General features: G+C 48.3%; 1 protein-coding gene across 4 annotated transcripts in view; it reads right to left on the minus strand.

Moving 5' to 3' along the window:
- Positions 1 to 20,866, minus strand: part of EVI5 (ecotropic viral integration site 5) — a 1,102,294-nt gene that overhangs the window by 520,700 nt on the left and 560,728 nt on the right. For all 4 annotated transcript variants that reach the window (XM_085602190.1, XM_085602187.1, XM_085602191.1 and 1 more), the window contains one exon: positions 4,548 to 4,608. In XM_085602190.1, the coding sequence (XP_085458316.1) occupies positions 4,548 to 4,608 (61 nt within the window). The remainder of the gene's footprint in view (positions 1 to 4,547; positions 4,609 to 20,866) is intronic.

Below are 20,866 nucleotides of genomic sequence, written 5' to 3' on the forward strand. Positions count from 1 at the left end.
CCCCACGCTTCGCAGTTCGACCGTCCTCTCACCTGTCACCGGCTGCTTGGTATCGATAGCACCACACCTCGCAGTGCACCTGCCTGCAGACAACGGAGCAGTGCCACGAAGTCCCTCAAGTCCTCCTCACTCCCTAAGGTCATCCCGACAGAAGAGCGCCGCCTGTCTGCCCCCTGAAGAAAACTAAAATCCTGTTACTACCTTCCAGGTGCATCATCACCAAGGAGCATCGCACCACCCGAGTGAATCCACACACACCCTGAACAACCGGAGCTCAAGGAGGCGAATCACCCAGGGACAGTCTGTGCACCCCAGTCAATCCACAGCCTGCCGAAGTCGAGCATACCCGGCCATTGGAAGATCCGCCCTTGGGGACTACACAAGACTCGGCCGTGGTCCTGTTGGGAGTTCTGCAGCAACCCCTAAGAATGGCCTGCTCAATGTGCCGCACAGCCCACGCGGTCACGTGGCAGTCCAGGGGACAAGGGCATTGACGGAGCTCCTGTGAAAAGGGAGTCCGAGTAGGAGAGATGGGTCGGCCGCAGCTCCACATCAGGCCCAGGAAACACGAAGGTCGCAGCTGAAGAATAGTCACCCACAAGATCGCCAGAGAAATGCAGAGTCCAGACGGTGAGGACACCCAGACAATGACACCACCCTCAGAGGCTACATGAGCGACTTGGCTGTGAGTCCGTTGGCAGTTCCCCAGCGACGCCTTCGCGCGGTTCACACGAAGGTCCACAAGGTCCCATGGCAGCCAGCAGGAAAAGCCCTCCAAGAGGCTCCAGTGGCAGAGGAGTCCAGGCGAGAGAGGCAAGTCGGACGTCGCCCCGCAGTCAGGAGTAAGGAGAGTCACCAAGCACGCCACCTCCGAAGGAAGGCCTCACTCACACAGATCGTCTCTGACACCAAAGTGGATTTCACCGCAGCTCCAGATGCACCAGCATGGAACTCTATACACCGACATCAACACCGCAAGACCAGGCCGTCTGAACTACACGGCTGAAGTGGAGTCGAACGTTTTCACCTTGCGGTCCAGAACTCTAACACCGCCCAGCAGGCGGCCTGAAGGAACTCATGTGGTGGTGATTTTTGCTTAGCTGTTTTCTTGCAGGTTGGACTTTTGTTTGTTTCTTTTCATTGAAATTTGGGAGGGATGTAATTTCCGGCTGGATACAGTCTAGTGTTTCACTCACACTGAACATCCACCCACCACAGGCGTCACCAGTCAGGTGACCCTGTCAATAAAAGGGGCCGGAGTGCACATGCTCCAGGCCAGTTACTACTATACATCTCCTGGTGTCGGTGTCCATGATTACCATAATGTGGGCCTAAGGCCCAACTCCACAGCAGGGATCTCAAGAACTCATGGGTCAAAGACAGCATACGATATAATATGTAATTATTTTCATATTGGCAATTATGAAAATATTTTAAAAGTGTGGTTCTAAGAATAAGTTCCCTGTAAAATAATTGCAAATGTGCCTCTTTCTTCACTTTAAAAACGGGTTGCCACTTGCCAGCTTTACCAGATTTCGGTTTTCACTTTCAAGAAGTGACATTTTCTGCCTGTTACGGGCACACTGCGCCAAAACCGTGGTATGGCGACTTTCATCATTCGTGCGTCAATTGTTTCTGAGACGGAGATCATCGGAGAGGCTGCAGCTGAGCTGTCCCTACTTAACCCAGTCTCCCTGTCTCTCCCTCAGCCAGTCTCTGTTGCAAAGAATGATAAAATTCAGCATAGCAGATATGCTGCAATACTGGCATCTAGTGGCTCCCCGGAGTACACACGCTACAGAGTTCATGTAAAAGAGCATTTATTCTTGCTGTGGGTGACAAATGTAAAGGCGACGTAAAGCAGCAACATGCTGGCTTTCGAGGGGGTGGGGTGGGTTTAGGGCCTCTAGGTTGGGAGAGATATGTATCATTCTAACAGAGCTACAAGCTATGCCGGCACGTTCTCGACTGAAGCCTGAGAGAGTGAAGAACTGTGTTACCTAGCGACACCCTAGGTTTATTCCAAGTTGACATAGACTTATTTTCTTTTCGCAACTGTCTTGGAGACGTGTTTTGACATTTAAAGAATAATTAACTCCTATTTTAGGACATTGCCGGTGTGGATCCCCAGCTCCACTTTTAGATTACTGAAATCGATGGTGGTATCTTTTCTCTGGGGCGCGGGTAGGCGTAGAGTGGCGCAGGCAACGCTTATACGACCCAAGGCAGAAGGAGGACTGGCGGTCCCAGACTTTGAATTATACTATTTAGCAGCTCAATTGCAGATCTTCACCCAAAATGTGGCGCGAGTATTCCGGGGACCGGAATCCGGGAGGGAAGGGGGAACGCCGCGCCACGTCCTTTCATATATCGCCTTGCAGCAGAAACTGGAGCCTAGGGACCTCCTCGCAAGGAGATGACTTTCGGACTCTGCTGGAATCAGTCCCAGCGCCGGGCGGGAGTGTTGCATCCGTATGCGCCGGAGATGCCGCTGGGGATGCTAACGGCATTACCGCACGGCGGAGATTGGTCGCAATTACAGCTCTGGGAAGAAGCGGGACTACAGGTGGTGGAGGATCTGTATGAAGACGGGATTCTGATACCGTTCAACACTCTCCAAGAGAAATTTGATCTGCCGCGGGGGGGTTTCTTGTTGCACGCAGCGCTGACCCGAGCGATACAGGCACACTGGAGGGAAGGTTTGATGGAGCCTAAGGTGTCGATGGCCTGCCAGTACACCATGATGGCGGCAGGGACCTTCAAGGCGGTCACGTGCCTATATTCTAGAATGCTCCTTGAGAACCTGCCGCCTCTGGCGGAATTGAAGGGGAAATGGGAAACTGATCTAGGTAAAGATATCCCCGAGACGGCCTGGGCTCAGATCGTGCGACAGGCCTGGAAGAGCACGAGGAATGCAAGGTTTCAGCTAGTACACTTCGATGTCCTCCACAGAGCATATCTGACACCTGGGAAAATCCAGAAATATTTTAAGGTCCAAGAGGCCGCATGTCCCAGATGTATGAGAGTGGGGGTGGAGCTGGAACATATGCTGTGGTCTTGCCCAGCGATGGGTCTTTACTGGAAGGAGGTGGGGGATACCCTGAATGAGGTGATAGAGCGACGGCTGGTGTTTGATATGGCCATTAGTATACTGCACTGGTTCCCCCACACGCCCAAGAATAAGATTACAAGTAAGTTCATAGATATGGGACTTATACTAGCAAAACGAGAAATTACGAAACGTTGGAAAGCAACAGTGGGTCCCACCAGTAAAAGATGGAAGGGTGAATTTCTCAAATGGGCCACCAGTGAAGGCGCACTGCGTTATCAATTGGCGCGCAGACGTAATGATAAGGCACTAGAGGAGGCGGCTGCATGGGAGGCACTAGTACAGGCACTACGAAATTATGAGCCACATGATGATGGTGAAGGGCAGGCCATAGATGGGGAGATAGCCCCGGAACAAGATGGGATCATCGCACAACTTAACACATAGATATTCCTCGGCATGTATGCTACATGAGGACAGAGACGGATACCTGCGTGGCTGGTGGGGACTGAGGGAGGGGGAGGGAATCTATATTTTTCATGGTGGTTAGGGGTAGGTTTTAGTTAGGGAGGTCTTTGGTTTATTTGACGCATAGTTCTGGAAAGATTTGTATATCCTCGTACTATGCACTGTATAATTGATGGGGGACTTTTGATTCATCTTCCGGGATTATGCTGATAAATATTGTGTGCGGATTTGTGGGTGTTTGTACAAAAATTCAATAAAGTGCGTGTTTATTAAAGAATAATTAACTTTTTTTTTTAATTATTAAAAAGAGGCCTCGTTTATACTCCACGTTTCCGGTAAACAAGAAATTCTTGTTTGATATTAAACGAAATTCCAGGCACTATAACGTGTGTATGCCAAACTACTAAAAATAGCACTTTACAAGACACAAGTGTTCAGCTCGCGCCTGATCATAACAAGCGCGGCCCGTCATTACAGGGCGGACATAAGATGTGCACACGAGGACAGCCTTTACTGGCGGCGGAAAAAAAGTCCCCAGTGTATCACGCCGCGAGTAAAGCATCCAATCCCCGCATGCACATCTTTTGTCTCGTTTGTCTCCCCGCGTGCACGCTGGAATCGTATCGATTCCAAAAGGCCTCTGCATAGCAGAGCAACGCATGCACTGCTTTCGCCAGGCCGAGACCTAAAAATATGGGCATGGGCACTTAATTCGGCACCGGTTTAAAAAAATATATATATTTACAAATTAAGCACTAATTGCCACACAAGACTTTCCCATAGACACAAAAATGCCAAGGATGGACGCAGTGTATTTGCCATTTTGGATTTAACAACACAATTAACATATTAAACACCAATGCATATTATAATGAGCCACTATAGAAAAACAAATACTTTATTTACTCAATTGCCACCATTTGAAACAGAAATATATATTTTTAAAAAATGTGTGTCTAAAAGAGTGTGTGCACCGAAGAAATGCTATAAACAACTGGAGATGGACATATGATTGCATTACATAGCTTACCTTAATTTCTACTTGTTCTTCCAACTCCTTAGACTTTATCGTAGTGTATTCTTTTTCTAATCTACAAAAAAGAGGTAGAATAAATGCATGTCATCAACAAAAATTCTGGAGAACAAGCTCAAAATTATGATTATACACATCCCTCAAAGGGGTTTCTACGAGATTAGTTGATGGAGGTATAGGGGGCAGAAAACTCTCTTTGCTGAAGATCATTAGGTAAGCAGAGTGTTGGAAAGTATGCTTGATCATTTTATTCCTGCATCATACATGGTGGAAAGGTCACCCTGCCCAATATTTCAAATGAAAAACTCAATAAGGAATACTTCAAAAGTATGCCATTCGATAAAGCTCTTTCTAGTGGATACCCTATGTAACAGCAGATTTCTCACTTCAGAATATCCCCCAGACATCAGAATGGATCTGGAGAATTTTGCATCAGTGCCACCCAGCACGCGGTTAAGTGCCATCATGTGACTCTGTGCTGATGCCACACTGCACTGGAGCAGAGCTGCATGCAAACACCATGCCTGCACACCGATGTCAGTTCCTTCTCTTTCCGTTTCTGTGTCCTAAGTTACAGAGTGTACACAATTGTTGGTAACAGTGTGATTATTACGAACTTGGAACGTTTTTAAATGTTACAAAATAGACCACTCCTCAGAAGGCAAGGTGGTAGGGCAATGAGGAATCTGCAATGAGCTAGGGTATCCAACAGATAGAGTGTTACTGAAGTAAAGTAACTTGTTTTCCTGATGGGTACGTCTTATCCCATATGACTTACTTTACGACAGATACCAAAGCAACTCCTCCCAAAGGTAGCGAGTCTTTGAGGCAGACTCAAATCAAAAAGTCTTGTAGACCTGAGCAGTGGAAATGCCCTTCCTGTCAGACCTTGCTGTAAAGGTAGTAGTTTATTTGCAAATGTATGCACCGACACCCACTTCATAGCTTGGCAGATATCAAGGACAGATGTCCCCTCACCTCAATACAGCTGCAGCGCCCTACGTCTCTCAGACATTCCTGGCTTTACTTCTTGGCTAGTGTGTAGTTGACCTTGTTGTAGAGGACTATCCATTTCAACGTAGACCTTTTCTGCACAACCTACCCTTTCTTACCTCCAGAAAACTAAACAAAACGCAGATCATCCACTAGATGGCCCTTGGTACGATCAAAAACGTAAACCCCTTTTGGGGTCAACCAATAGCAGAGGGGGAGCAAAGAATGCTCGTAGAGTGATTGATTACCAAAAGGGGAAAGGTGATTTTACATCCAGTCAGAAAGCATCCCAAACCTTCAGCCCCAATTTGTCTAGAAAAAATGTGCTGTAGGGCAGTTGCAGTAAAAGTGCCTGCAGTTCACTCATGCAATACGTTGATGTAATTGCAATGAGGAAGACAGCTTTTAGTCAGGAGACTCAGCAAGCAATTATGCACGGCTCTAAGAGAATACACATTATGGCCCTACTAAGGCATCACAGAATGTTTGAGAGGAAACGGTCCGACTTTTATTAAACCTCATCAGAACAGGTAATTTAAACAAGGACAATTTGTCCTGCAAATGTAGAAAGGTCGAAAGGTTCTACAATAAGCTTGTACAGTACATACAGCAAAGCCTTGCTTGGCGTAAGACAAAGCCAACAAAAGGACAGTCAACAGCTTTGTTTGATAGCAGTCAATGTCCCAGGGACCACAACAGGTTACAAAGTTGTCTCCACGCCCAGCATAAATGGATTTCACGGAGGGACCTCTGGCGGCAAGGATGACATTCACTATTTCAGACAGCAAATCGGATGCAGTCAATTGCTGCCACTCAATCACCACGCATGGTCGTGTAATTTGAAGAGGCATGGGTGGAGATCCCTGTCCTGTAGCTGAGACAGAAAGCCCTTCCAAAGTAGTAGCCTGATCTGAAGGCAAACACTCATGGTCAGCAGTTCCGGGTATAACCCACTCTGCCGAGCCCAGCCATTCGTTGATTGTCTGAAGAAAAGAGACCCTATAATCCTTTGGGATAGCCAGCAAGATCTTGGTGGCCATATCCCAAAGAGCATGTCTATATATCGACATAACAGATAGTCTGCATCTAAAGAGCTCAGTGCTAATCTGGCAGTAGAAAAGATATGCTTGCCAAAGGCATCAATTACTTCCGATTCTCACTGGACTGACTAGAAATGAACTAGGATTCACCTTACTGCTGGATGCCTGTAAAATGAGATTTTCTTGAGTAGGGCGTTTGGTGAGAAACGTGGGTTCATGGGGCACAGGTCTATGTCTCCTGGCCACCTTCAGACTAACAGGTGGGCAGAAACCATGGCTTCGACCAGGCAGCCATCAAATATCTGTGAGAGTATCATTAAAAGACAGTAAAAGCTCCAAAGTTGCTGGCCCAGGTTGAAAAATGTCTGTCAAAACATTTGTCTTAATCTTAATGGAAGGCAGCTTTAATTCTAGTACCTCAGTTGCCCTACAAACCACTGCTGAAGTGGCTCTTTCTTCAGTTGGTGTCCATGTGCCAATTCAAACTCTGTCTTTTTTTTAAACATATTTTATTGTTTTATTCATTGTGCATCATAGCATATACAGAATATACAGCTGTGTCCAAATATCCTATACATCACAGACAGTAAAAAATATTACAACAGTTCATATATGAAATGACCTACATATGTGATACTATGAACCCAGAGGAAGTTTCCTGACAGCAGACCTGAAAACGTAGTTAGAACCAAAGCTAAAGCATAACATCTGAAGTGGTAAGCAACATGCAGGCAGGCATCATCGTAGCTAATTTTCAAGACATTGTAATCATAAAAGGGAGAGTATACATCTACAATTTGGGTAGGTGGGATTCAGGGTAGGGTTCCAACATTTATATATATTCATCCATCAACACTGGAAGGGAGAAATAATATATAAGTCGTCATCCAGGGATGGGAGGGACATCCCAGGCATGCACAATATCATATTGACTCAAAACTCTCTTGATTTCACTGTTCAGTGCACACCCTTCGTACTCGGACCATTCTTTTAATTCTGCACTCCAATTATATCTGGCTCTATAGATATCTGGTGTTTAGCCAGTATGAGTGCCAGATCTGTAAATCTGCCTGCTACACAAGTGGCTTCGAATCTCAGGAAGGCGCCTAGTATTTACTTACCTTCGGTAACGATATATCTGTAAGAAACATTAGTTAGTTAGATTCCTCACCTTAGAATATCCCCAGGCATCAGGCTGGATCCGGAAAGATTTTTCATCAGCAAAACCCTCGCGCGTCGCTAGGCGTCGTCTGCGGCTCCGCGTCTGTCATCGGCATCGCCGGGATGACGTCGTCTGAGTACTTAGACGCCGCCCTCGCGCGCTGACGTCAGTTCTTGTACATAGCTTTCCGCGCCAGGAACGCAGAGCCATGCAAGAGGCAGACAGCGGTGCCAAAAATTCTAGGGCCCTGAAAGGGATGACCTCAACCCTAGATATCGGTTCGTAGAACGGGGAGGATGGGTGGGGCGGTGAGGAATCTAACTGTTTCTTACAGATACATCGTTACCGAAGGTAAGTAACTTGTTCATCTGAAAGATGCACGTTAGTTAGATTCCTCACCTTAGAATAGATACCCCAGCAATACCAACCCCGTTGGGGGGTCTGCGAACCAAGGTCACACCAGAAAGTCCTGGAGAACAGAACGGCCAAAGAAGCCGTCTCTTCGGACTTGGCTGTCCAGGCAATAGTGTTTGGCAAACATGTGCAGCGAGGCCCACGTTGCTGCCGGACAAATGTCCTGCAAGGGGACTCCCTGGCCCAGAGCAGTGGTCGCCTCTGTGGCCCGAGTGGAATGGGCCCTCAGCCCTACAGGAGGTTCCTTTTTAGCTAAGGAATAACAGGCCTTGATACACAAAACGACCCACCGAGAGATGGTTCGCTTGTGCACCGCCTGCCCCTTCTTAGCGCCCACGTAGCCAACAAAGAGTTGGTCATCCACCCGGAACTGTTTGGTGCGGTCCAGATAGAAGGACAGCGCCCGTTTTGGGTCCAGACGGTGGAGCCTCTCTTCCTCTTTCGAGGGATGCGGAGGCGGAAAGAAGGTGGGCAGTGTAACAGACTGTCCGATGTGAAAGACAGTTACCACCTTAGGGAGAAAGGAAGGACGAGTCCTGAGAACAACTTTGTCCGGATGGACGGAAAGGAAAGGAGGCTTAGAAGAGAGAGTCTGGAGCTCACTCACCCTTCTAGCAGAGGTGATGGCAACCAGGAAAGCAGTCTTAAGAGTCAGAAGACGAAGGGGACAATTATGAAGTGTCTCAAAGGGAGAGCACATCAGATAGGTCAATACTAGATTCAAATCCCACTGAGGCATTACGAAAGGGACAGGAGGAAACATGTGAGTAATGCCCTTAAAGTATCGAGAAACAGGGGATTTGAAAAGAGAAGGCTGATCAAGAAGCCGTAAGAAAGCAGAAATAGTTGAAAGATATCCCTTAAGGGTACCCAGAGCAGAGCCCTGCTGGGCCAGGGAAAGAAGAAAGAGGAAAACCTCAGAAAGAGGGTCGGAAAGGGGATCCACAGCCTTTGCTGTGCACCATGCCACAAATTTGTTCCACCTGCAGGCGTATACCGATTTTGTGGAGGTACACCTGGCTGCCACAATAACATTACAGACTTCAGGAGGCAAGTCAAATGGCATCAACTGTCGCCGCTCAATCTCCACGCATGGAAGTGGAGGCTGGGCAGGTTCGGGTGGAGGACCGTCCCCTGCTGCTGCGACAGAAGGTCCTCCTGAAGAGGCAGGCGGATCGGGGATCGATCGATAGACTGAGTAGCTCGGGATACCAGTATCTTCGTGCCCAATCCGGAGCCACCAGGATGACTTGGGCCCGGTCGCGCCTTATCTTCTTCAGCACTCTGGGCAGAAGTAGTATAGGCGGAAAGGCGTACAACAGACCGCAACTCCACTCGTGACGAAAAGAGTCTCCGAGCGAGTGCCGCCTTGGAAACTCCAACGCGCAGAACTGCCGACATTGTGCGTTCTCTTCGGTGGCGAATAGATCTAACCAAGGCTCTCCCCACTGCCGAAAGAGGCCTTGTGCCACGTCCGAGTTCAGACGCCATTCGTGATCCATCATGCACCGGCGGCTGAGTTAGTCTGCTCTGGCGTTCAGAGAGCCCGCCAGATGTTGAACCACCAGGGTGATGCCCTGATGTTCCAGCCATGTCCAGCGGCGCAGAGCCTCCTGACAAAGGGTCCATGACCCCACCCGCCCTGTTTGTTACAGTACCACATGGCGGTGGTGTTGTCCGTGAACACCTGCACTACACTTCCCCGGACAGAGGGAAGGAATGCCTCCAGTGCAAGTCGGATCGCCCTCTGCTCCAGAAGGTTGATATGGAGCCGAGACTCGACCGGAGACCAGAGGCCTCTGATCTCCGGCTCTCCCATGTGGCCCCCCCCCATCCCAGGAGAGACGCATCCGTCACTACTACGTGCCACGGTTGGGGTAGGGAGAGGGATCTGCCACTTACCCAATCGCGGTCCGTGAGCCACCACTGCAACTGTCTTGCAGTGCCCTCCGAGATCAAGACATGGTCGGACAGGTTGCTCCGATGCTGGGCCCACTGAAACTTCAGGTTCCACTGCAGAGCCCGCATTCGCCATCTGGCGTGATGCACCAACAAGATGCAGGAGGCCATCAGACCCAGAAGCCGCAGCACCAACCTGACCGAAACCCGGGATAGAGGCCGAAAGATGAGAATCAGAGCCTGAATATCCCGGACCTGCTGTTCCGGAGGATAGGCCCGGAACTGCGCCGAGTCCAGAACGGCTCCGATGAAGAGGAGCTTCTGGGAGGGACGCAGATGCAACTTCGGCACATTAATGGAGAACCCCATCAAATGCAAGAGGTCGGCCGTAGTCTGGAGGTGGGAGACGACTGCCTGGGTCCTCAATGTGCAAAGGCCACGAACAATTGGTTTGTTTTTCGGAAAGATTTTGTTTTGTCGATAGAGAATTTGAGGCATCTTTTGATGTTCAGGGTATGCAGAGATTTTTCCGCTGCAGAAGATGGGTTTTTAAAATATGTAGGAAATACAATGGGTTCATTGAGGTGAAAAGCCGAGGGGACTTTGGGAATGAACTTAGGATTTGTCCTGAGTATGACTTTATCTTGTTTGAATTGAAGAAACAGTTCTGCGATCGAGAAAGCCTGGGTCTCACTGGCCCTTTTGGCTGAAGTGAGGGCGAGTAGCAAAGCCACCTTCCAAGAAACGAACTGTAATTCAGCTTTGTGAACTGGCTCGAACAGTCGCTTCATGAGTTGCATCAGGACTGTGTTAAGCTGCCATGGGATTGACGGATGCTTAATTGGAGGAAACACTCTGAAGAGCCCTTTCAGAAATTCCTGAATCACCCTTTGAGACCAAAGAGAAGGACCATTAGGTGTTCTGCGATATCTTGAGATAGCCGCAAGATGTACTTTGACCGACGCATGGGAGAGTCCTGCTTTGGCTAAATGCAAAAGGTAATGAAGAATTTGCTCTGGAGACGAGTGAAAGGGGTGCAGAGCCTGCGTGAAACACCACTGGCAAAATCTCTTCCATTTTGCTGTGTAAGTTTTGTTTGTTGAAACTGCCCCAGATTGAGAGAGAATATCTCGACATTCCTGAGAGATATTTAAGGAATGAAATTCGTGCTCATGAGGTTCCAGGTTGACAAGTTCAGGGATGTCAACTGTGGGTGAAGAACTTGCCCTTCGTTCATTGAAATTAGACCTGGAATCAGAGGAAACTGCACTCTGGGGGCCACCGACAACTGGAGGAGCTCCGAAAACCAGACTTGTCTCTGCCATGCCAGGGCTATTAGAATCAAGTGGCACGGTTCCGACCTCATTTTCCGTAATACCTTGGGTATCCGAGGGAATCGAGGGAATGCGTAGGCACACATTCCTGTCCAGCGGAGATGTAGAGCCTTTCCCCAAGATCTCGCTTGAGGGAATCTGCTTGCAAAATGTTTGCATTTCTTGTTGTGTTGGTTTGCAAACAGATCCAGAGATGGAGTGCCCCCCATAGGCGAAATACTCTCAGGAGTTGATCTTGAGCTAATTCCCATATGTGGGAAACACTGGCTGATCTGCTTAGTATGTCTGCCCTTGTGTTGTGCACTCCCGGAACGTGTTGAACCCGCAGAAAGATGTTGTGCAGCAGGAGCCAGTTCCAAATCTCTTGAGCTTGTGCCGATAAGGGCTTTGATCTTGTACCCCCTTGTTTAAGCAGATAAAACATAGTTTTCATACTGTCTGTTCTGACCTGTACCGGCGAATCGTGGATCCTGGGAAGTTGAGCATGTAGGCCCAAAAACACTGCTTTCAGCTCTAACAAGTTGATATGTAGCTGAGCTTCTTGAATGGCCTTGTATTTCGAGTTCTTGGAGGTGTGCTCCCCAACCTTGGAGTGATGAGTCTGTCGTCATGACATAACTGGGACATTGAGGTTCGAAGAGCAGACCCTTTGATAAGTTCTTTCTGTTCCTCCACCATGACAGTGCTGCCTGTATTTGTGGAGTGATGATGATTCGATCATCGAAGGACCCTTGGCATTGCACCCATTGCAAGTAGAGTAGCTCTTGAAGGGGCCGCATGTGTATCCGGCAATTTTTGAACTAATGGGATGCAGGAAGACATCATCCCCAATAATGATTTGAAGATTCTCACTGAAGTGGACCTTTTTGTTTGTAATTGTGACGTCAGACTTAAGATTTTTTGAATGCGTTCTTTTGAAGGATACGCTTTTGCTTCCTTCGTCTGTAGCCTGGCTCCCAAGAATTGAAGAGACTGCGCTGGAATGATTGAAGATTTTTCCATATTGATCCGTAGGCCTAGGTCTTTGAAGAGGTCCGTGCAGCATTGTAGGGAGTGCAGGGTGTCTTGGTATGATGCACCCTCTATTAGCCAATCGTCCAGATACGGATATATCTGGAGGCCTTGTTGTCTTAAGTACGCTGCAACTGGCGCCATGCATTTTGTGAACACCCTTGGCATGGATCTTAGGCCGAAGGGTAACACCTTGAACTGGTAGTGGCGCCCTGCCACCGCGAATCGTAAATACTGCCTGTGTTTGATGTGAATCGGGATATGAAAATAGGCATCTAAGATCTAGGGATGCCATGTAATCTCTCCTGCGCAGCATCAGGCGGATTTCCGGAAGGGACAGCATACGAAAAGATATTTTTTTGATGAATTTGCTCACGCCTCTCAGGTCCATTACCTGCCTCCATTTGGAGGACTGCTTTTTTCGTAAAAATGCGAGTAAAATCCTTTCCCTCGCTGTTGACGCGAAACTTCCTCTATTGCCCCTTTCACAATGAGAGACCAAATTTCGGTCTTGAGGGCTGAAAGATGTTGTTGCTTCTTGAGAACAGGCGGTTGATTCGGGGGGTTTTGTGTGAATTCTAGGGTATGGCCATGATGGATCACGTCCAGTACCCATCTGTCCGTTGTTATTGACAGCCATTTGCGATAAAAAAGAGAGAGGTAATGGTCCTATTTGAGGTATGACAAGGTCGGCGCCTTGGCATCGTCACTGTCTCCGATTGGAGTCCTGGGATTTTCCTCTCGCAGCAGACTTCCTTGTAGGCTGCTGCTGGAAGGATGTGTTTGAGGAACGAAACTGCTGGTTGCAGGAAAATTGACAGTACCCCTGTTGATTGTAAGGCTGGTACTTGTTGGACTGGTAGGAAGATCTCTGATTATACTGGCCTCTAGATCCTCTTCTACGAAAAGACTGGAACCTATTTTGTTGCAGGGAACCCAACGCTCTCGCTGTGTCTGATTTTATTCCTTGCAGGGCATCAACAACATGTTTACCAAAGAGATTTATCCCATCAAAGGGAATATCTACAATTTTCGCCTGGACTTTCGGCCTGAATGAAGTAGCTTTAAGCCAACCTTGTCTGCGGAGTGCCACTGCTCCAGCCATCTCTCTGAATGCCTCCGACGATATGTCCATGGCGATGTCTATGGATTTGGAGGCTGCCCTAGCCCCATCCTGCAAAATGACCGTTGCTTCTTCCTCTTTGTCTTCTGGCAGATGAGATAAAAGTGGTGCATTGTCCGACCACATCTGCCTATTGTATCTGCTGATAAGAGCTAGTGCATTTGACGCTCTAATCGAAGCTGCTGCCATCACTGCAAAGCGCTTCCCTGCACCATCCATCCTTCTTCCTTCCTTGTCGGGAGGAGCTGAAGTAGCAGAGACTGGGTTTTTGGAATGTCTCTGCGCCGCCTGCATTACCACCGGCTCAGGGCGTGGATGCCCAATCAAGCACGCTGGGGAAGACTCGGGAGCTCGATATTTTTTCTCAATTCTGGGTACCGAAGCTACAAACGAGGCTGGGTTCTTCATGATCTTTAAACCCTCGTCGCAGATATGACTGATTATTGGAATTGTTCTGATAGACTTCCTGGATGATTCATTGAAGTCATAGAGGAAACAAATTCCGTTTCCTGTACTGGCAGAGGAAGATCAAACCTCTTGGAGGCCTTTTCCATGATGTCGTGGAATCCTCTGATGTCCTCCGGCAGGGAGTTTGCCGGGCATGGCGACCGAGTAGTTGGTAAGATATATTGATCCCATTCGTCTCCCACTGGATTCTCCTGAAGAAGTTCCCCTTCTTCTGGTTGTTCTTCCTCATCACTTTCTGCGAAGTCATCTCTGATTGTAATTATTGGAGGGGTGCGCAGTTTCTGGACCGAAGGTGGAGGCTGAACCACTGAAGGCTGGGCCGCAGATTGCGACCGACCTGAGGTGTCTGTGGTCGGGGCGTTAGCATCCGGGAAACGACGATAATAGTCATTAATCATGTGTTGTAAGTCAGACACTAGCGAAAGAGGCATAGACATTGTCTCTTCTCTCACATTAGGATTGCTGTCTTCTTCCTCCTCATAATCATACGATTGTGGGAAAGACTCATATCTATTGGAGCCGGATACTGGGCGGTCTCCTTTTATTTCTTGACCTTCGTCCTCATCTGTATCCTGGCTTTTAATCTGCAATTGTGATGGGCTATAGGCCACTCCATATGGTCCTTCATCTTCCAACTCTTGTATATCCAGCAGATTTGAAGGAGGAAGCGGTGAGATTTTTGTCCATGGGGTAAACTTGCCGTAGGAGACTTGAAAGTCGTGGTCAACGGAGCTGTGGTCAACGAGATAGTCAACGGAGAAACCAGCATGGTCGACGAGGTTGTCTGAATACTAGTCGTCGACGGTGCCGTTGACGATTTCCCCGTCGACGATCCTGTCTTCGACGGGGTCGTCTTCATAGATTCCGTCGACGATGCTGTCGTCTTCATGATCGTCGTCGACGATGAGGTCGTCGACGAGGTCGTTGACGTCTTTGTAGTCACAAGCGCCGGAGACGCTCCAGTCTTCGTCGACTGTGTCGACGACACAGCTATCGTTTGAGGGCTTTTTAAGAGGCGTATGAGGCAGAGAAGAGGAAGATTACTCCTTGTCTTTTATCTTCTGCTTTTTCGTATCCGCTTTCTCCTCAGAAGGTTCTGTTTTCAGTTTTTTAGAGGAGCGTGCCTTCGAATCATCCTCTGAATCAGTCTCTGAGGTGGCCTTTTTCTGAAGCCACAACAGCAAACGAGCCTCTCTGTCCTTAAGAATTTTTGCAGAGAAGGTTCGACAATGCTTGCACTCTTTAGGCACATGTGTAGGAGAGTAGGGTCTGCTTTCTATGTTCACCCCCACTTTTTGCTTTTGCTTTACTGGTTTTCGACTTAGCTGTGGCTGTGGGCCTGCTAATCAGACCCACAGCCCTGCTGTTCTCTCTTTAAATTGATACTATGTACTTTAGGTGCATAACCCATTTGGATAGGATCCCCTTATTGGCCCCTGTACAGTGTACCTTAGGTACCCAGGGCATAGGTGTACCCTAGGCCTACCAGGGGCTGCAGCATGTATTATGCCACCCCTGGCCTGGCCTTCCATTATGACACAACTGGCTGATCACTCAGCTGGGGCAAGGTCGTGTAATCACTCCTTGCTTAGGTGTAGTATTCCTATACCTAACTTATATATAGACACATGTGTACCTATCAGCCACTCCTATGGCAGGCCTTAACAATCCTGGAGGCAGAGTGCTTGGTAACATGTGAGATGGTGCTCTAGCATGAGCTGAGCCTGTCTGCAGCTTTCGGAACCATGTCCTTATAGCTGTTCTATGATATAGCCTACCATATACTCTTAAGGTGCCTTATAATCTTAAACGGTTATGGTAACTATGGTTTGGCTTTATCAAAACATGTTGTTTAAGGTGTCTAACACTTTGGAATAATACCCCCATCCCATTTCTGGGGATGAGGATATTATCCCTCCCTTCTAGAGGGAGAAGACATGTTGTAACCTACTTACCCGGTTAAAGTTAACCAGAGCCCCAGCATCACAAAATGGATGCTGCTGCCACGACACAAGTCTGACCTCCTTCTGCTGGGAGTGATCCCGGCAAGGGAGGCTTGGACAATAGGTTTCCTGCCTTGGGAGGTGCGAGCACCACCCCAGACAGGCCTTAATGTATTGGGGCAGGGAGGGATGAATGAAACGAGACACTACCTGGGGCACACAAGGTGTCCCATGCATAGTCCAGTTCAAACCGGTGCTGGGGCACACCAGCCCCAGTCCTGGCGCGAAACTGGACAAAGGGAAGGGGGTGTAACCACCCCCCTTCCAGGTCCCACCCATAAGGCGTGACCTAGCAGGCAACCCAGCCCCCCAGATTAGTATCAGAGTGGTAGCTGGGCCCCAGGAGATTAGATTATCCTGAACCTGCAACTTGAACAGAAACTCTGGACCTTCGACATTCGACGAAAGAAGAAGACTAAAGAATCTCCCTTGTGGCCAAGGAGTGGCTACCCTGTGCAAACAGGCACCATCAAGAGACTACCCGTTGCTTTGCTGAAGTTCTACGAGGGACCGACTGCAGAGCCCGACCAGAGCCTTGACTTCCAGACTTCTCCGACCCTGATCCACATCCACAGCCGAGCTGAGATCCGTGGAGGCGACGAGAGACGTGGGACCGGCTACCTGGGAAAAGTGGCGAGTATCTTCCAGCGCAGCTTCTGAGGTACCCTCGAAGTTGTGCACCGGGGATTGAGAAGCCCCAACCCCAAGCACCATCTGCACCGAAGATCAGCCCCCCACACTCCACGAGTCCTGCGGGGGGCCCTTCTGCATTTTCCTGCTTGCCGCGTCTGTCCGGTTGCTTGCCCGTTGGCCAGCGGCCTTTGTGACGACACACCTTGAAATCTTCACCGCTGGTTTGGCTCCTCCAGACTGGCTCCCGCTTCTTTGCAAAAGAGAAGCACCCCAGACCTTCCTGGTCTGCACCAGAAGCAAGTCCTCCGTTCTTCGTGGGTTCCGCTTGCCAAGGCTTGGTGAGTCCTAGTTCGACTTCGACGCCGCCGACAGCAAGAGCCTTCGTGGGACAGTTCGCCTCCTGGTCCTGGTCGTCCTCGACGTCTCCTGGTACCCGTGGTTGCAGCGACAAGCTTCACCCTTCACCTGCAATCTTCACGACATCGCCTGGTTCCTTCCTGGTTCCATGTGGTCACTGGCTAGTGACCTTGACTCTGTCCCTTCTGCTTGCAGATACCCTTCCTTCTTGATCCCGGCCTTGGGATCCACCGGACACTCTGCACTGACTGCCTGTCAGCAACTTTCCTTCAGGCATCCATAGAAGTCCACGACGAAACCCGACGCAAGTTCACACCTATGCACCCGCAGCCCGTGGGCTAGGTAACTTGGGTACTTCGGTGCTCACAAGGGTAGTGACTATCCTAGGGTCTAGTTTCCGAGTCTCGACTCTCTAGCTGCTTCAGAAGTGTCCTTAAACTGTTAATTGCTAACAACTACTATTTCTATCGACTATACGCATTACGTGTGAGTGTTTCCACTCTGCACCTGAATCCCGTGGGCCTCCCACTTCCTAACTGTTGGTAGTGTAGTGTAGCCCCAGCGATTCCCTAGGCCTAGGCCTATCCTATTTCCGTGACAGTGGTCCTTATACCACTTCTTTAGTATATGGTTTGCGTGGCCCCTAGGGCCTAACTGTATTACTTAACTGTGTGACTTAATGTATGCTTAAATAAGACTGTGTTGTACTTACCTCGAATCTCATAAAGAGTGCTGAGGGTTTGACTAGAATAAATACACTTTATTTTATATATATATCTGTTGTGGTGTCCTTTCATTTGGTATTCAAGGGATTATATATGGTATCACAGCTGGCTTCACATGCCATTCAGAGTTTAGCCTAAGACTGCTCTTGTCCATGCTACCACTAGGATAGCTGGTCTATAAGGTTGACTTTACAACCAATCACCATAAGGGTTGTTTGGACTGATATAAGGTGTACACTAGAACTAGTGACATCATACATATAGGCCAACTTCTCACAACATGCTTGGGATGAAGGCAATACAAACAGTCTTTGTGGGGGTCTTCAGAATATAATCTGGCCTTCCCACAGGACCTGCAAGGTCTGAAAAGCCTCTTTTTAGAGCCTTCTGACATTTTGTGACAAGAGAAGTAAAGAATACCTCAAATCCAGTTGAAAGACTGCAGCAATAAAGTTCAAAAGTTCACCAGGGAACAAACTGAGCAAGGCTCAGGGAGACTCCTTCTCACACGACGGCGGTTGGAAATCTGAGGTATGGTGGCTCTGCTGGGGAGTGTGATGTCAGGGCTGGCAGCTAATTGGCTGGCATTTGGACCACATAATAATGATGATAGGCTACCAAACTCTTTACTTCCCTATGGGTTTCTATGCAGTTTTTAGGGCTCGCGCAGCGAGAGCCCTTTTGTGTGGGGTTTCAAAACGGATCCTGGAATCGCACACGCTCCTGCGTGTGCTTTTCCTTTTGGCTTCCGCGATTGGCCTTTGCCTGTGTGTTTTACACAAAGAAGGCATGCAATAGGCCAAAGGCGAGTGCATTGCTCCGCCCATGGCCTATTGGTGTCTATTACGCGCAACAAAGGCCATGTGGATTCAATTATCGTGCCCAGACACAGGCACGATAATTAAAAGCACATGTCTCGATGTGGTGCGCGCACCACTCGCAAGCTTCTTTTTTTTTTGGATCCATTTCGCAGCGAAGCAACTAAATGAAAAAACCACTGATGTTGTTTTGTTTGCTGGTTTCGTTTTCCGCTGATTTGTGTACTTCGGTACAATCGGCTGTCCGGCCCGTTGGGTCCTGATGTGGCGGTGAGTAAACTTAACCATAACGTTTGCGCCCGCTGCTGTGTTTCGCGTACAACACATGTTCCGTTGTTATTGACTGGGATATCGCATGCAATGTGAATTCCATAGATGGAATGATCAGTGTAGGCATACTAATAAAAAAACAATAAGAACGTGGGTGTTTGTTAAACTGAAAATAATGGAATCCTCGGTTACCAGACGCTGTAATTGTGGCTGCCATGAAAGCACCCATGACCGTCTGGTGGTCTGCATCAGAAGGGGCTGTGGGTCGAGAGGCCTTCTCTGCGTCTTTGGGTTCGGGAGGTCCACGTTTGACGAGCCTCGAAGCACTCACTGCAGCCCATAGCGGGAAGCGCTGCGGACAACGTCCGTCCGACCTGGTTCGCTGGAGAATTCTCCACTGGCGAGCGCGGGCCAGGGCAAAATGCAGGCGGGGGCTCCCACGCCTCTGACTGGTTTATCTACAGATCGTGCAGTCCTCATTACAGATTTCAGAAATCTTGCAGAGTTGATACGTGGATAACAAATCATTAAAAAAAAACACTTCATGCTAGGACCGCTCTTGTAAACAACCTTAGTGACGTGGATGGATAGAGGGAGGTGTATTTGGGGTAGATGCCCTATATGTAATTGCCCTGTCGCCACCCACCCCCTCACCTTGTGCCCCACCACCGAGCAATAAATGCAGCAGGAAAAAATATATACCCTTCCTTAGGCCTTATTTCTGCTTAAAATACTTAAAATGACTGTGTGGACCTTAAAAATTCCTTCTGGAGACGGCACAGACCGACCTTGGTTAACTGTTATCACCATGTGGCGATGTAGGGATGAACGTTCTTCAAAGACAGTGATATCTTGTCTAGGTTTTAGGCTGTTTTGAGGCGCACTATGTGTTTTTCATCCGAGAGTCTTCGAGATAAGGTGTGAGTATTTTTTTGAACAGTATATTAGACTCTGCACCAGTAAGTGTGTGCACAAGGTTTACCCTTACCCACAATGGAGAGTGAGAGCTATCACTACACAGAACTGTGGGGTTAGTCACTAATGGTTGCAGAGGTGTTTGCGTGGACCTGCATATTTTTCTGCTGCTTCTGCAGGCTTTTTATAATGGTAAAGAAATTGAGGCAATGCTTTGTGTCACGGACGCGCTCTGCAAAAATGTCAAATATTGTGGCCTGATGTTGGTGTTTATCATGTGTGGGGGCACATGATTTGTAATATTTTCTTCGGGTTATAAAAATCTGTATAGCTAACCCTGTCTAAGATCCTATGTGCACTGAATGATTGTGCTTATGTGCGGTATGGATAATAACCTGTGCAAGGTCACTGCATGGTTCACAAGATGGTGGTTCCCAGCGGAATGGAGCCAGAACAATGTGAACTAAGTATAGGCTGACAAGAATGTTTTGTTCTGAATTTAGTTTGCAAAAATATCGCCAACTGGAGGATGTGGCGTAGCGGCCAGAGCTGCAGACTTCGGAGCTCGGAAACCAGATCCTGTGATTTTCGTCAAATCACTTAATCCCCCCTGTCTACCAAAAATGAACGTCTTTGTGTAACATAACTGGTACTCATAAAAAGCGCTCCAATAACTTCAGGTCGAGTTTGCGCTGTATAAAATTGTAAAAAATGATAGAAAATCTACACCCAATTGGGTGTTAGTTTTGTAAACAATATTTAGGACACAATGTTTGTCAGACAATATTTTTGACAGCAATTTCAGACTTACAACCTTTTCCAGCATGAGGTTTAAGACAACAGTCTAAACCAAAAGTATGGGAACTGTGATTCAGTGTACAATGGTCGTGTTGTCATCGAATGTGGGGACGGGGCAGAGAAGTGGCTAAAAAGAACAAAACATTCTGTAAAATGTATTTGTGGCTTCCAATGCCAATGGTTCCGCTAAGACAGCATTCCCCAGGCCCCTCATAGCTGGCAGGCATGTGGCGGGTGTGGTGTGGGCTCTGCGGCAGTTTAGGGGCCTGAACACAGCGGGGCTTGTGGGAGTTAGGTTTAAATTAGGCACCGAGGTGGGTTCTGAATGCAGTGGAATCAAAATCCTAGCCCCT

The sequence above is a fragment of the Triturus cristatus genome, chromosome 4_2 (genome assembly GCF_964204655.1).
Source record: "Triturus cristatus chromosome 4_2, aTriCri1.1, whole genome shotgun sequence".
Classification (NCBI taxonomy): Eukaryota; Metazoa; Chordata; class Amphibia; order Caudata; family Salamandridae; genus Triturus; species Triturus cristatus.